This window comes from Bufo bufo, chromosome 2, assembly GCF_905171765.1.
Source record: "Bufo bufo chromosome 2, aBufBuf1.1, whole genome shotgun sequence".
NCBI lineage: Eukaryota > Metazoa > Chordata > Amphibia > Anura > Bufonidae > Bufo > Bufo bufo.
This window is the reverse complement of record NC_053390.1, coordinates 756,817,658-756,833,934: the sequence shown is the minus strand read 5'-3', so window position 1 is coordinate 756,833,934 and position 16,277 is coordinate 756,817,658. Positions and strand designations below refer to the sequence as shown.

Sequence of the window (16,277 nt, the reverse complement as noted above, 5' to 3'; positions counted from 1 at the left end):
CTAGTATGTGTGTTTGTGTGTGTGTGTTTCTGATATTTCTCAGGCTTCATGTACATCTTTATTTAAATAAATTTTTGTTTTACAGAAATGAATACAAAACAGCGTATCCTAACAGTTCTGAAGTCCATCACAAAATTTGTCCTCTTGTTGGCTTTATTATATTTCTTTGTTTGTTCCTTGGATGTATTGAGCTCTGCCTTCCAACTGGTAGGAGGTAAGAGAATACCACTGTCCACTTACAGTTATTGATTTCCTATTATGACACCAAGCAATAGTGAGGCAGATTTACTAATCCTGTTTAAAACTTAGAAACAGCAAACGTAAGGCAGCCATACTCATTGCAGCCCCATTACATCACCTATGATGCAGATTTTTTGGGATCTACACTTCTAAACTAATTTAACATTAATTAATTATAGGAAAGGCTGCTGGAGATATTTTCAAGAACCACTCTATACTGACCAATCCTGTTGCTGGACTAGTGATTGGGGTTCTGGTGACTGTCCTTGTACAGAGCTCAAGTACATCGTCATCTATTGTGGTCAGCATGGTGTCATCTGGTCGTAAGTATCTTATACGATATGCTGTTTTTGGGGTGCTGTCTTGCAAAATGAGCAAACTTATGTGACATCTGGGCAGCGTCAGGTTGGATGACGATGCAACCTAAAATCTTTTCAATTATGAATTCCATCCATGATGTTTGCTCAGATTCTTTTGTGTCTGAGGTTGGTGACGTTGCAATGGATTCACTTGGGTTGATGCAGGAGTTTATAATGAATGTAACAAAGTTTGAGAATAGCACTTAAGTTGTTCTGAAGATTACAACATAAAATTAATGTTTTTTGTACAATTGCTTGTGTTTTGACAGTTCTTACAGTTAGGACAGCCATTCCAATCATCATGGGAGCCAACATTGGTACATCTGTCACAAACACCATTGTGGCTTTGATGCAGTCTGGTGACCGGAATGAATTCAGAAGGTACAATGCCTGCACTTATTATATCAAATGAGGAACCAGTGAAGCACATAAAGTTCTTTCCTGCTGTAGTTAGATGACATACTACCAGGGTACTTCATTATCGTCCATGAAATGGACTTGAAAATACTTGAGATAGTTTTAGCCATTATGTTCCTCGCTATTTCAGTATGTGAGCATCTCATTAAATAAATACATTTCCTTTAGATAACAGTTTACATACCAGTGGTGGTCCATGCAGCATTTGCTTTGTGTATTACCCATTTTTGTACATTCAGTACTTGGGAAACTAGATCTTGGGACATGCCCCAAGAATGAAACTAAGTGTAGTCACATTGTTATATAGCGGTGGCTTTCAGATTAGAGCCTAATGCTATAAAATGATATTATCTCTTACGAAAGCTGTAAATTCAGAACCATAAGGTATTAGAACTTGGTGCAAGCAAGCATTTATAGAGTGGAACATTTACAATTTATTATAATTCATTATTATGCTCTAGAAGGAAAGCAAAGTGAGGTGCACGCAATGGTTTTTGGTCTGGCCGTCAACTAGCATATGTGCCGGATCAGGTAGCCAGATAAGCTTGCTGCAGATTATATTGGACCTTGTTCAAATGTTTGCTCTAAGACCTCATACACATAAATGTTTTACTACTCTATATAACCTCCAAGTCATACTTAGTAGGGTTATAGGTTTCTGAGTGGCCCTATTGCACCTTCAATCTCATATTGAGAGATGCACAACTGATCAACTACGAGTACTGCAGAAAGAAATGTGCCTTTTTCCTTTGGGTGCCATATTATATAGGGCTTCTTTGAGAAGAGAATAACTCTATAATATGGTGCTGTACGGAGTACGATGAAACTGCACATGAGGTGCCTACAGCTCCATAGTACGGAGCTTCAGGGACTCCAGTGTAATGACTGTAAGTACTAAACTATTTTATAACTGGTTCTTCCTTACAGGGCATTCGCAGGAGCCACGGTGCATGATTTCTTCAACTGGCTCTCAGTGCTGGTTCTACTGCCTATTGAAGTAGCATCAGGATATTTGTTCCACCTCACCAATGTCATCGTCAAATCTTTCAACATACAGAGTGGAGAAAATGCCCCAGATATGTTAAAAGTTATCACAGAACCCCTCACTAAGGGAATTATTCAGGTATGGGCATAAATCGTAATTGTTGATGCAAATGTAATTCAATTAACGATGATATCCAATATAGAAGAAGAATACTTACTGCTGTAGACGGACTGCTATAGTAAGTGCCAAAAAGTGTCATTGACTTCATCTGCTTTATCCTGAAATCTCCATTTGTCTTATTTTCTCGTGTTTATGATATATATAAAGTTGATACAATTAGTTATATTAAAGGAGTGGCCTTACAGTATGTCTACCTGTCATTCATCATAAGAAAATGAGGGTTGGAAATGTTGGGATCTGATTAATAATGAATCAAAATGAAAATGGTGCCACAAGAAAGCATCGAATAAGACAATAATGTAACTGTGAATTATAGTTATTGGGTAAAACTGCTCTTAAAGGGAGTTTTCTAGAATTGTGACACTTTTTAACTAGCCCTCGAAAGCGTGTGATATAAAATAAAATAAAATTCATACTTACCTGCTATTTTTCACTCCATTATGGTACCTTAGCTTTGTTTGGTGATCTTCTAGTTCCCAGGCTGTTTACTTCTGGCTGGGGTATGGACGTTGTCAAATGCGACGCCGCAGCCAGTCCCTGGCCTCAGTGTTGATGTGTCACCAAGTGGCATCTGACCCAGCAGTAATGGGCCACTTGGGGACGTCACCACTTAGGCTGGTTATTGGTTGCAGCCGGAACCAGAGTGCCAGATCTGAATGGCAGGGAGCAGGTAAACATGAGTTTTTCCATTAGGTACCACATGCTCCAAGGGCTAATTAAAAGGGCCAGAATCCTGCAAAACACCTTTAAATTTCAGAGTAGCGAAATAAAATAAAAATATACGTATTTTTATATTTCCTCCTTTGTTGTATGGAGAAGGCCAACCATGAACCACCGGCCCCAACGGAGCAAATTAGCAAAAAGTCAAGTTAATTTCATTGCATTAAACATATATCTTCATCACTGAGGCCGTTCGAACACATTATTCAAAAGTTGGCCAAACAGGCAAATTTTGACCATCTTTGCCATCATCTTTTTAAAACTTTAGGCAAGCAATCATTGATCGTTCACCACATTCAGCATTTCATTTTCTACCCTTTTATTTTAAACTATGTCCATAATCTACTAGTTCAGAGTTCAGTCTGGCATGTTGATGGATGCATGAACAATCGGGTGTGTAACTGATCGGTTGTATGGGGCTTGATCTTAATCTAGTGTGTCTGATGTGGCCAGCTTTACTTATAGCTTACACATACTTACATTGGATTACCTAAAGACATTGCACTTAATTTGTTCTTTTCTATTGCAGCTTGATAAGAAAGTCATTCAGGAGATCGCCAGTGGGAATCCAGCTGCTCAAAATATGAGCCTGGTCAAGAGAGAATGTGGATACAAGGTAAGAAGATATTGTCAGATTGTAATATACAATGGAGCACTACACCTGACAACCACTACGTTTTCATAGATTACAAAATAAAAGAGCTATGGGCCTTTGTATATTGCTGTATTATAGAGCTGTATGGGGCTGAAATTGGGCAACCTATAGCCTGTTATAAGCCTATTGTCTTTGATGTTATAAACAGGCAGAGTTTTTTTCTTATGAAAAAACATGGCATACTTCATTACATTATATTAGGGAGATATTTCCCCTAAAAGAATTTCTTCTAGGAGAGTATATAGTGTCTAACAAAATCACCATATGATGGTCCATGGAGTTTATAGTACTTTGTGTGCCTGAGACCTTAACCACTGCAGATGCAGTGCTTCAAAGTCCTCATCCACATCATTTATATAATGTACCATCTGCAAATTATATTATGTGGTATTGATGTACCACCTACAAGCCATGTACAATCTACAAGTCATACTATAAAATGTACCATCCACTAGTTATATCATATTATATACCTGCTACTAATTATATCATACAAACCGGATTCCAAAAAGTTGGGACACTAAACAAATTGTGAATAAAAACTGAATGCAATGATGTGGAGATGGCAAATGTCAATATTTTATTTGTAATAGAACGTAGATGACAGATCAAACGTTTAATCCGAGTAAATGTATAATTTTAAAGGAAAAATACGTTGATTCCAATTTTCACGGTGTCAACAAATCCCCAAAAAGTTGGGACAAGTAGCAATAAGAGGCTGGAAAAAGTAAATTTGAGCATAACGAAGAGCTGGAAGACCAATTAACACTAATTAGGTCAATTGGCAACATGATTGGGTATAAAAAGAGCTTCTCAGAGTGGCAGTGTCTCTCAGAAGCCAAGATGGGTAGAGGATCACCAATTCCCACAATGTTGCGCAGAAAGATAGTGGAGCAATATCAGAAAGGTGTTACCCAGCGAAAAATTGCAAAGACTTTGCATCTATCATCATCAACTGTGCATAACATCATCCGAAGATTCAGAGAATCTGGAACAATCTCTGTGCGTAAGGGTCAAGGCCGTAAAACCATACTGGATGCCCGTGATCTCCGGGCCCTTAAACGACACTGCACCACAAACAGGAATGCTACTGTAAAGGAAATCACAGAATGGGCTCAGGAATACTTCCAGAAACCATTGTCAGTGAACACAATCCACCGTGCCATCCGCCGTTGCCAGCTGAAACTCTACAGTGCAAAGAAGAAGCCATTTCTAAGCAAGATCCACAAGCTCAGGCGTTTTCACTGGGCCAGGGATCATTTAAAATGGAGTGTGGCAAAATGGAAGACTGTTCTGTGGTCAGACGAGTCACGATTCGAAGTTCTTTTTGGAAATCTGGGACGCCATGTCATCCGGACCAAAGAGGACAAGGACAACCCAAGTTGTTATCAACGCTCAGTTCAGAAGCCTGCATCTCTGATGATATGGGGTTGCATGAGTGCGTGTGGCATGGGCAGCTTGCATGTCTGGAAAGGCACCATCAATGCAGAAAAATATATTCAGGTTCTAGAACAACATATGCTCCCATCCAGACGTCATCTCTTTCAGGGAAGACCCTGCATTTTTCAACAAGATAATGCCAGACCACATTCTGCATCAATCACAACATCATGGCTGCGTAGGAGAAGGATCCGGGTACTGAAATGGCCAGTCTGCAGTCCAGATCTTTCACCTATAGAGAACATTTGGCGCATCATAAAGAGGAAGGTGCAACAAACAAGGCCCAAGACGATTGAACAGTTAGAGGCCTGTATTAGACAAGAATGGGAGAGCATTCCTATTTCTAAACTTGAGAAACTGGTCTCCTCGGTCCCCAGACGTCTGTTGAGTGTTGTAAGAAGAAGGGGAGATGCCACACAGTGGTGAAAATGGCCTTGTCCCAACTTTTTTGGGATTTGTTGACACCATGAAATTCTGATTCAACATATTTTTCCCTTAAAATGGTACATTTTCTCAGTTTAAACTTTTGTTCCGTGATTTATGTTCTATTCTGAATAAAATATTAGAAGTTGGCACCTCCACATCATTGCATTCAGTTTTTATTCACGATTTGTATAGTGTCCCAACTTTTTTGGAATCCGGTTTGTATATTGTACCAGCTACTAATCATATGATGTACCATCTACTAGTCATATCATATGATGTACCATCTACAAATCATATTATAGGTCATCTACCGATCATACTATATGATGCACAATCTACTAGTCATATCATACAATGTACCATCTACTAGCCATATCATATGATGTACCAACTACTAGTTTCATCATATGGTGTACCATCTACAAATCATATTATAGGTTGTGCTATCAACTAGTCATATAATATATTGCACCATATGATGTACCATCTACTAGTCATATGATATGATGTATCATCTACTAGTAATAAGATATGATGTACCATCTACTAGTCATACCATGATGTACCATCTACTAATGATATGATGTACCGTCTACTAGTCTTATCATATTATGTACCATTCACAAATCAAATTATTTCTGTTTTGTGTGTCATAATGCATTACTCCTGTAAATTGCAAAACTGCATGGCTCATCTACTCTATGGAATATAATTCATGAACTACAAGAAAAAAAGGCCACTTGGAAGTGTAGTAAAAGTATTACAACAACCTGTATAATAATGTATGTCCATTCTTTTATACAGGAATGGATAAATGCTAGTGTGCCTGGTATAGAGGACTGTACTGCCAACAGAACATGCTGGACAGATGAGAATAATGTGACATGGACAGAGGTTTCTGAAGCTGTGAAAATCAGATGTAAGTTATTCTATTAATGTGGATTGATACCTAACATCTGGTGGTGTTGGAGGCTTAGCCTTCTGTTCCTTTTGGAAGGCAAGCTAATTTTCATAACCAGAGGAAGATTGCCAGGGCTGTATAAGACTCCTAACACATCTCTCTCTCCCTCTCTGTATCTCATTCGGTTAGAACTTATTCATACCCAAATCAAATTTCTTTGTAGCTTTGGACAAATTGGAAAAAATCAAATTTTGAGAAATTCTCACATTTTTATCTTAATTCAGTATTGGGAAAATAGGTAAACTAGATAATTTTTGCATTGAAAAAAGGCATGAGCCTAGGACATTTTAAAACAATTTAATAACCAGATAATATGGATTAGAAGGATCCATTTATCCTTTATTATTACTTCAATAAACTGTTGGAGGGATGACTGATCATTGTAGTAACTATTCCTATATGTGTTATCTTCCAGGCTCTCACATCTTTGCTGGCAGTGACCTCCCCGATCTAGCAGTGGGACTCATCCTGTTGGCCTTGTCATTGTTAGTGCTTTGTTTGTGTCTGATTTTGATTGTCAAGCTCCTAAATTCCATGCTAAAAGGACAAGTCTCTGTTGTCATCAAGAAGATAATCAATACTGGTAGCTATCAGTGACACAACGTTCATGTAGATGTCTTCTATGGTGTGGAAGTTGTCTTCAAGAATTGTCCTGTTGACATTTCCTCTCTTGTATTTCCATTAAGACTTTCCCTTCCCATTCTCATGGTTGACTGGATACTTGGCAATGCTTGTCGGTGCAGGAATGACATTCATTGTGCAGAGCAGTTCCGTCTTCACATCCGCTATTACTCCACTTATTGGTAAGGAGCATTTTTTTGCTTTGAGAGAACATACCGTACTTCATGGTTAGAGTATTCCTGCTTCCTGTTATATCTTGGCTCTTGTTTCTTGTAGGTATTGGAGTGATTAGCATAGAGCGGGCCTATCCTCTGACACTCGGGTCTAACATTGGAACAACAACCACTGCCTTGTTAGCGGCACTGGCCAGTCCAGGGGAAACTTTGCAGTATTCTGTGCAGGTGTGTTTTATAGTACTTCAATGACAAATAATTTAGAGATTTTAGAACTATCCTCTCACAAAAAATAAAATAAAATAGGTAAGGATTTGAAAGAATATATGCAATTACAGACTGAGGAACAACATTTGGCTCAAGGCTACCTGTGACTGCCCAGATGTTGACATCTAAAGATACTATTGTCAACCAACACCAACAGGGAAGTCAGAGCCTTAGTAAATGTTTCTACCAGATCATTGGCAGCTAACACAAGAGTAACAGCCATATCAACTGATCATATTTTTTGGGTATATTAACACGAAGCAGATTTGCAGTGGAGTTTGCCACTCAATTCAAGCAGGAAAATAAGCAGCATTCCAGTACCAGTAAACTGGATTAGATTTCACCAAATCTCACCCACAATGCAGAAATAATCTGCAGTGGAAATTGACCTGCGATGCAGATTTTAAATTCCCTTTATGTCAAATGATGCTGGGGATTTGCAAGCCATCAAAAAATTGTCTCAGAGACAAATCTGCATGTAACTCATGTGGATTTTGCAGCAGAGAAGAGTACATCCTTTGGGGACATATCCCTTTATAGTTTTTTTTTTTTTTTTCTATTGATTTTCATTGTGATTCAACCTCATCTGTTGTAATTGAAAGTGGCTGACAACCTACAAAGGGTTGTGGACCTCTGGTCTAGATAGGTTACTTTCTTTAGATGGTAACTATGGATGAGTGAATCGACTTCGGATGAAACATTCGAAGTAGATTCGCTCATCCCTAATGGTAACCTTAAATGTAACCCTAAATGTTCTCTGGAGAACTTCTGAACAGAATATCCTATTTAGCACTAAGGAGTGCCAACAAGGATGAAGTAGGCCCTAAAAAATAATAGAACCGCAAGACCTTGTAATGACTAGTAAGATGTTGCATCTTTACATTGTATAAGGGGTTATGGGAAGGCGTTGGGCTGGCAAGATCTCCTTACCAGGAAATTTGGACCTGATTCTTACAAAGAGTCAAACCATTAACTGTACATCCTGGATGCACAACCTATCAAGCCTTTTTTAAAGTCTCCGAGACAAATCTGGAGTTAAACTCCTTAACATAGCTAACCATGCCCACTCCCCCTCCCCTCCCCCCCAACACCCCTCACACTTTTACAAACTGGAGTGAGTGTTGTAAAAACATAAAAGGTCACAACATTTTTGTGCTCCTGTTTTGCAACTCTTTGAAGTCAGTATTCTGGAAGAAAAAGTATGATAAATTTCCTTCAAAGTGTTTTCTCATAGTTTAAATATGTTTCTAAATAATATATTTTATCATATTTTGCAGATTGCGTTATGCCACTTTTTCTTCAACATATCCGGAATAATTATTTGGTATCCTATCCCCTTCATGAGGCTACCAATTCGCATGGCCAAAGCCTTGGGGAACAAGACAGCTAAATACAGATGGTTTGCTGTTGTTTACTTGATCTTGTGCTTCTTTTTATTGCCCCTGGCTGTCTTTGGCTTGTCCATGGCCGGATGGCAGGCACTGGCAGGAGTCGCTATCCCGATTGTGGTTGTAGTTATCGCTGTAATCGTCCTCAGTGTTTTGCAATCCAAATGTCCCAGAGTGTTACCAGATGTTCTAAAAACCTGGGACTTCCTCCCCAAATGGATGCACTCTATGAAGCCTTGGGATTTCTGGATGTCTACCGTCACTCTGTTTTGTGGTCGACACTGTTGTTGTTGTTGCAAGAAATTTAAGTGTTGTAAGGGTTGCCAGGATAAAGAAGATGAAGAAGCATCAGCTGAAAAGCCTGAGGCTATGGAGTGTCATGAAAACGCTGTAGATCTGACTGATGAGCTGCCATCTAAAGATCAAGGAAGGACTGTGGACCTCACCACCTTGTAAGACAAGATCTCTTCTAGGGACTACACCAAATGGACTAAAAATTCCTACTCACTGGAGTTCTGATCAAATCACTATTTATTTTGTGACCAGAGTGGTTAAGATAAAAAATAACACATTTTTGTGGTAGTAATTATGTCTTTGTCCATTTCTAATCACTGGCAATATTGTAACTATATTATGCTGTAAAGATCTGCTATAGACTAGTGAATATTTGGTGGATAGAATGGAGAGAACTGGAGAAAAAACTAATAGGGTTATTTATCAAACTGGTGTAAAGTAGAACTGCCTTAGTTACCCATAGCGACCAATCAGATTCCACCTTTCATTTTGGACAGCTCCTTTGGAAAATGAAAGGTAGAATCTGATTGGTTGTTATGGGCAACTGAGCCAGTTCTACTTTACACCAGTTTGATAAATGACCCCATAAATGTATGACTCAATAAACCTAATTATATCAATCCATATAAACAAGGAAAGACATATTTTCAATGGTAAAAACTTAAATCAGACTGTGCTATGTACTGTGTACATATTAATACAAATGTGTGATATCACTCAACCCTTGTATATAAAGAAAACGAATATTCTACTGTATATAGATGTAATATTTTTACCATATATTCATGTTTCTTATACATTTGGCTATTGAGGCCAAGCAAGAACCCATGACAGTTGTCATATGTTCTAATATGTAATAAATATTGAGATTCGGAGTTAATTACTGAATTGTTTCAGCTTTTGTTAATCGCTGGTGATAGGGATTTACGGTATGCTGATTGCCAAATTTGGAGTCTGTAAGGATTTTTCTATGGGGTAACTTTTTTAAAGGGAGTCTTTCACCGAATATGACCATTACAGACCACTCAGATCAGGTTCTCCATTACTTTCCCCAGATTACTATGGTACCTTTCATATTGCAGTCCATCGCCGATTTGCTCCAAAAAACACTTTTATACCATATGGAAATTAGGCTCTGAAGGTGCCCAGGGGCGGCGTTCATGCGGCCGGTGCCCAGGCCCCTGGGCGCTTTACTTACCAAATCCCTCCTCTTTCACCCCTCTGGCCCGCTCTTGTTTAATCTGATTACCTCCTCCTCTCTGTCTGAAATCCCGCGTCCTAGCCGTTCCACACATTCCCGGCGTGTTGCCACTGCATTGCCCCTTATGGGCAGAGGAAAAGGGACTTTCAATGCGCATGCGCCAGCCTGCGCACACCGATCCAGCCGGCGGAGGCACGGGATTTGATAAGCAAAGCTCCGAAGGGCCTGGGCACCGGCCGCATGAACGCCGCCCCTGGGCACCTTCAGAACCTAATTACTATATGGTATAAAAGTGTTTTTTGGAGCAAATCGCCGATGGACTGCAATATGAAAGGTACCATAGTAATCTGGGGAAAGTAATGGAGAACCTGATCTGAGTGGTCTGTAGCGGTCATATTCGGTGAAAGACTCCCTTTAATTTCTTCTGTATTAACACATTAGGATTTTATGTCAAACTGGATGTCTGGACCTTTTTTAAAGGGCTTGTCCGGGTTCAGAGCTGAATGTGGACATATCCCCATGTCTCCATTGCTCTCTCATTTCATGCTCTGAGGCTTTCCTTTGCCCTGCGCTGAAACGTGAAAATACTTTTTCTGGAGATCTGGTGATGTACTAGGCTCTCCATGGGTAAACTAGCCGGAGGCTTCCACCTAGCACTGAACCCGGTGATGTCACTGGTACTAATAGGGGGGGGGGGCCTTAGCGCTGCATTAGCCTGTAAAACAGCTAGGGCAACACTAAAGCCCCTTTCACACGGGCGAGATTTCCGCGCGAGTGCAATGCGTGAGGTGAACGCATTGCACCCGCACTGAATCCGGACCCATTCATTTCAATGGGGCTGTGCAGATGAGCGGTGATTTTCACGCATCACTTGTGCGTTGCGTGAAAATCGCAGCATGCTCCTCTTTGTGCGTTTTCCACGCAACGCAGGCCCCATATAAGTTATTGGGGCTGGGTGAAAATCGCAAGCATCTGCAAGCAAGTGCGGATGCGGTGCCATTTTCACGCACGGTTGCTAGGAGACGATCGGGATGGAGACCCGATCATTATTATTTTCCCTTATTGCATGGTTATAAGGGAAAATAATAGCATTCCTAATACAGAATACTTAGTACAATAGGGCTGGAGGGGTTAAAAAAAATAAAATAAAAATTTAACTAAAAAAACTAAATTAGACCTGGGGTGACGTCACTACGCTCATCACATGGTCTGTCACATGATCCATCACCATGGTAAAAAAAAGATCATGTGATGGACCATGTGATGAGCGCAGTGACATCATCAAAGGTCCTATTCCTCAAAGAAGAAGACAGAAGAGAAGCCGGGCTGCGCGAACAAGTGGATTAAGGTGAGTTAAATTTTTATTTATTTTTTTAAACCCTCCAGCCCTATTGTACTTTGCATTCTGTAGTAAGAATCCTATTATTTTCCCTTATAACCATGTTATAAGAGAAAATAATACAATCTACACAACCACTTCTGTGAAGAAGTTCGGGTTTGGGTACCAAACATGGCGATTTTTCTCACGCGCGTGCAAAACGCATTACAATGTTTTGCACTCGCGCAGAAAAATGGTGCATTTTCCCGCAGCACACCCGCATCTTATCCGGGCCAAAAACCGTGTGAAAGAGGCCTAAAGCCTGCCCATCAGTGACGTCACCGGGGACACTGCTAGGTGGAAGCCTCCGCCTAGCAGTATAAAAAATATAAACAAACCGCCCTTGCCCTGCACAATACAGAGCAGGGCAAGGGAATGCATTGGAGCATGAAATGCTCCGATGTTCATATCAGAGGGGCTGCCTCAGTGAAAATGGGGATATGTAAGGGTTCAGAGCTGAACCTCTTTAACCGCCTCCAAACCGCCTAACGCAGGATCGCGTTCCGGAGGCGGCAGCCCTGCGCAGAGTCACGCATATATGCGTCATCTCGCGAGACGCGAGATTTCCTGTGAACGCGCGCACACAGGCGCGCTCGTTCACAGGATCGGAAGGTAAGCGAGTGGATCTCCAGCCTGCCAGCGGCGATCGTTCGCTGACAGGCTGGAGATGCGATTTTTTTAACCCCTAACAGGTATATTAGACGCTGTTTTGATAACAGCGTCTAATATACCTGCTACCTGGTCCTCTGGTGGTCCCTTTTGTTTGGATCGACCACCAGAGGACACAGGTAGCTCAGTAATAAGTAGCACCAAGCACCACACTACACTACACCCCCCCCTGTCACTTATTAACCCCTTATTAACCTCTGATCACCCCATATAGACTCCCTAATCACCACCTGTCATTGATCACCCCCCTGTAAGGCGGCTCCATTCAGACGTCCGTATGATTTTTACGGATCCACTGATACATGGATCGGATCCGCAAAACACATACGGACGTCTGAATGGAACCTTACAGGGAAGTGATCAATGACAGGGGGGTGATCACCCCATATAGACTCCCTGATCACCCCCCTGTCATTGATCACCCCCCTGTAAGGCTGCATTCAGATGTCTGTATGTTTTTTACGGATCCACGAATACATGGATCGGATCCGCAAAACACATACGGACATCTGAATGGAGCCTTATAGGGGGGTGATCAATGACAGGGGGGTGATCACCCCTTATAGACCTCCTGATCACCCCCCTGTCATTGATCACCCCTCTGTCATTGATCACCCCCCTGTAAGGCTCCATTCAGACATTTTTTTGGCCCAAGTTAGCGGAATTATTATTTTTTTCTTACAAAGACTCATATTCCACTAACTTGTGTCAAAAAATAAAATCTCACATGAACTCCCCATACCCCTCACGGAATCCAAATGCGTAAAAAAATTTTGATATTTATATTCCAGACTTCTTCTCACGCTTTAGGGCCCCTAGAATGCCAGGGCAGTATAAATACCCCACATGTGACCCAATTTCGGAAAGAAGACACCCCAAGGTATTCGCTGAGGGGCATATTGAGTCCATGAAAGATTGAAATTTTTGTCCCAAGTTAGCGGAAAGGGAGACTTTGTGAGAAAAAAAAAAATCAATTTCCGCTAACTTGTGCCAAAAAAAATAAAAAATTCTATGAACTCGCCATGCCCCTCATTGAATACCTTGGGGTGTCTTCTTTCCAAACTGGGGTCACATGTGGGGTATTTATACTGCCCTGGCATTTTAGGGGCCCTAAAGTGTGAGAAGAGGTCTGGGATCCAAATGTCTAAAAATTACCCTCATAAAAGGAATGTGGGCCCCTTTGCGCATCTAGGCTGCAAAAAAGTGTCACACATCTGGTATCGCCGTACTCAGGAGAAGTTAGGCAATGTGTTTTGGGGTGTCATTTTACATATACCCATGCTGGGTGAGAGAAATATCTTGGTCAAATGCCAACTTTGTATAAAAAATGGGAAAAGTTGTCTTTTGCCGAGATATTTATCTCACCCAGCATGGGTACATGTAAAAAGACACCCCAAAACACATTGCCCAACTTCTCCTGAATAACTTCTCCTGAATACGGCGATACCACATGTGTGACACTTTTTTGCAGCCTAGGTGGGCAAAGGGGCCCACATTCCAAAGAGCACCTTTCGGATTTCACAGGTCATTTACCTACTTACCACACATTAGGGACCCTAGAACCAGGGCAGTATAACTACCCCACAAGTGACCCCATTTTGGAAAGAAGACACCCCAAGGTATTCCGTGAGGGGCATGGCGAGTTCCTAGAATTTTTTATTTTTTGTCACAAGTTAGCGGAAAATGATGATTTTTTTATTTTTATTTTTTTTCTTACAAAGTCTCATATTCCACTAACTTGTGACAAAAAATAAAAACTTCCATGAACTCACTATTCCCAATCATGAAATACCTTGGGGTGTCTTCTTTCCAAAATGGGGTCACTTGTGGGGTAGTTATACTGCCCTGGCATTTTAGGGGCCGAATGCGTGAGAAGTGGTTTGAAATCAAAATCTGTAAAAAATGGCCGGTGAAATCTGAAAGGTGCTCTTTGGAATGTGGGCCCCTTTGCCCACCTAGGCTGCAAAAAAGTGTCACACATCTGGTATCCCCGTACTCAGGAGAAGTTGGGCAATGTGTTTTGGGGTGTCTTTTTACATATACCCTTGCTGGGTGAGAGAAATATCTTGGCAAAAGACAACTTTTCCAATTTTTTTATACAAAGTTGGCATTTGACCGAGATATTTATCTCACCCAGCATGGGTATATGTAAAATGACACCCCAAAAAACATTGCCCAACTTCTCCTGAGTACGGCAATACCACATGTGTGACACTTTTTTGCAGCCTAGGTGGGCAAAGGGGCCCACATTCCAAAGAGCACCTTTCGGATTTCACCGGGCCATTTTTTACAGATTTTGATTTCAAACTACTTTGCACGCATTTGGGCCCCTAAAATGCCAGGGCAGTATAACTACCCCACAAGTGACCCCATTTTGGAAAGAAGACACCCCAAGGTATTTCGTGATGGGCATAGTGAGTTCATGGAAGCTTTTATTTTTTGTCACAAGTTAGTGGAATATGAGACTTTGTAAGAAAAAAAAAATCATCATTTTCCGCTAACTTGTGACAAAAAATAAAAAATTCTAGGAACTCGCCATGCCCCTCACGGAATACCTTGGGGTGTCTTCTTTCCAAAATGGGGTCACTTGTGGGGTAGTTATACTGCCCTGGCATTCTAGGGGCTCTAATGTGTGGTAAGTAGTTTGAAATCAAAATCTGTAAAAAATGGCCGGTGAAATCCGAAAGGTGCTCTTTGGAATGTGGGCCCCTTTGCCCACCTAGGCTGCAAAAAAAAGTCACACATGTGGTATCTCTGTACTCGGGAGAAGTTGGGCAATGTGTTTTGGGGTGTCATTTTACATATACCCATGCTGGGTGAGAGAAATATCTTGGCAAAAGACAACTTTTCCCATTTTTTTTTATACAAAGTTGGCATTTGACCAAGATATTTATCTCACCCAGCATGGGTATATGTAAAATTACACCCCAAAACACATTGCCCAACTTCTCCTGAGTACGGCAATACCACATGTGTGACACTTTTTTTGCAGCCTAGGTGGGCAAAGGGGCCCACATTCCAAAGAGCACCTTTCGGATTTCACCGGCCATTTTTTACAGATTTTGATTTCAAACTACTTACCACACATTAGGGCCCCTAGAATGCCAGGGCAGTATAACTACCCCACAAGTGACCCCATTTTGGAAAGAAGACACCCCAAGGTATTCGCTGATGGGCATATTGAGTTCATAGAACTTTTTATTTTTTGTCACAAGTTAGTGGAATATGAGACTTTGTAAGAAAAAAAAAAATCATCATTTTCCGCTAACTTGTGACAAAAAATAAAAAGTTCGATGAACTCACTATGCCCATCAGCGAATTCCTTAGGGTGTCTACTTTCCGAAATGGGGTCATTTATGGGGTGTTTGTACTGTCTGGCCATTGTAGAACCTCAGGAAACATGACAGGTGCTCAGAAAGTCAGAGCTGCTTCAAAAAGCGGAAATTCACATTTTTGTACCATAGTTTGTAAACGCTATAACTTTTACCCAAACCATTTTTTTTTTTACCCAAACTTTTTTTTTTTTATCAAAGACATGTAGAACAATAAATTTTGAGAAAAATTTATATATGGATGTCGTTTTTTTGCAAAATTTTACAACTGAAAGTGAAAAATGTCATTTTTTTGCCAAAAAATCGTTAAATTTCGATTAATAACAAAAAAAGTAAAAATGGCAGCAGCAATGAAATACCACCAAATGAAAGCTCTATTAGTGAGAAGAAAAGGAGGTAAAATTCATTTGCGTGGTAAGTTGCATGACCGAGCAATAAACGGTGAAAGTAGGGTAGGTCAGAAGTGTAAAAAGTAGCCTGGTCATTAAGGGTGTTTAAGGTAGGGGGGCTGAAGTGGTTAAGTGGGCTCTACAATTTGGCCTCTGGTGTATATACAGTGGGATGCGAAAGT

At 40.7% G+C, this 16,277-nt stretch overlaps 1 protein-coding gene across 2 annotated transcripts in view; it reads left to right on the top strand.

The window, feature by feature from the left end:
• SLC34A2 (solute carrier family 34 member 2) overlaps positions 1 to 9,996 on the top strand; it is an 18,277-nt gene extending 8,281 nt beyond the window's left edge. For both annotated transcript variants that reach the window (XM_040419017.1, XM_040419016.1), the window contains 10 exons: positions 86 to 214; positions 420 to 563; positions 869 to 980; positions 1,944 to 2,139; positions 3,431 to 3,517; positions 6,227 to 6,341; positions 6,799 to 6,966; positions 7,070 to 7,186; positions 7,281 to 7,405; positions 8,722 to 9,996. In XM_040419017.1, coding sequence (XP_040274951.1) covers positions 86 to 214; positions 420 to 563; positions 869 to 980; positions 1,944 to 2,139; positions 3,431 to 3,517; positions 6,227 to 6,341; positions 6,799 to 6,966; positions 7,070 to 7,186; positions 7,281 to 7,405; positions 8,722 to 9,288 — 1,760 coding nt within the window. In that variant the 3' untranslated portion in view covers positions 9,289 to 9,996. The remainder of the gene's footprint in view (positions 1 to 85; positions 215 to 419; positions 564 to 868; positions 981 to 1,943; positions 2,140 to 3,430; positions 3,518 to 6,226; positions 6,342 to 6,798; positions 6,967 to 7,069; positions 7,187 to 7,280; positions 7,406 to 8,721) is intronic.
• The last annotated feature ends 6,281 nt before the right edge of the window (positions 9,997 to 16,277 follow it).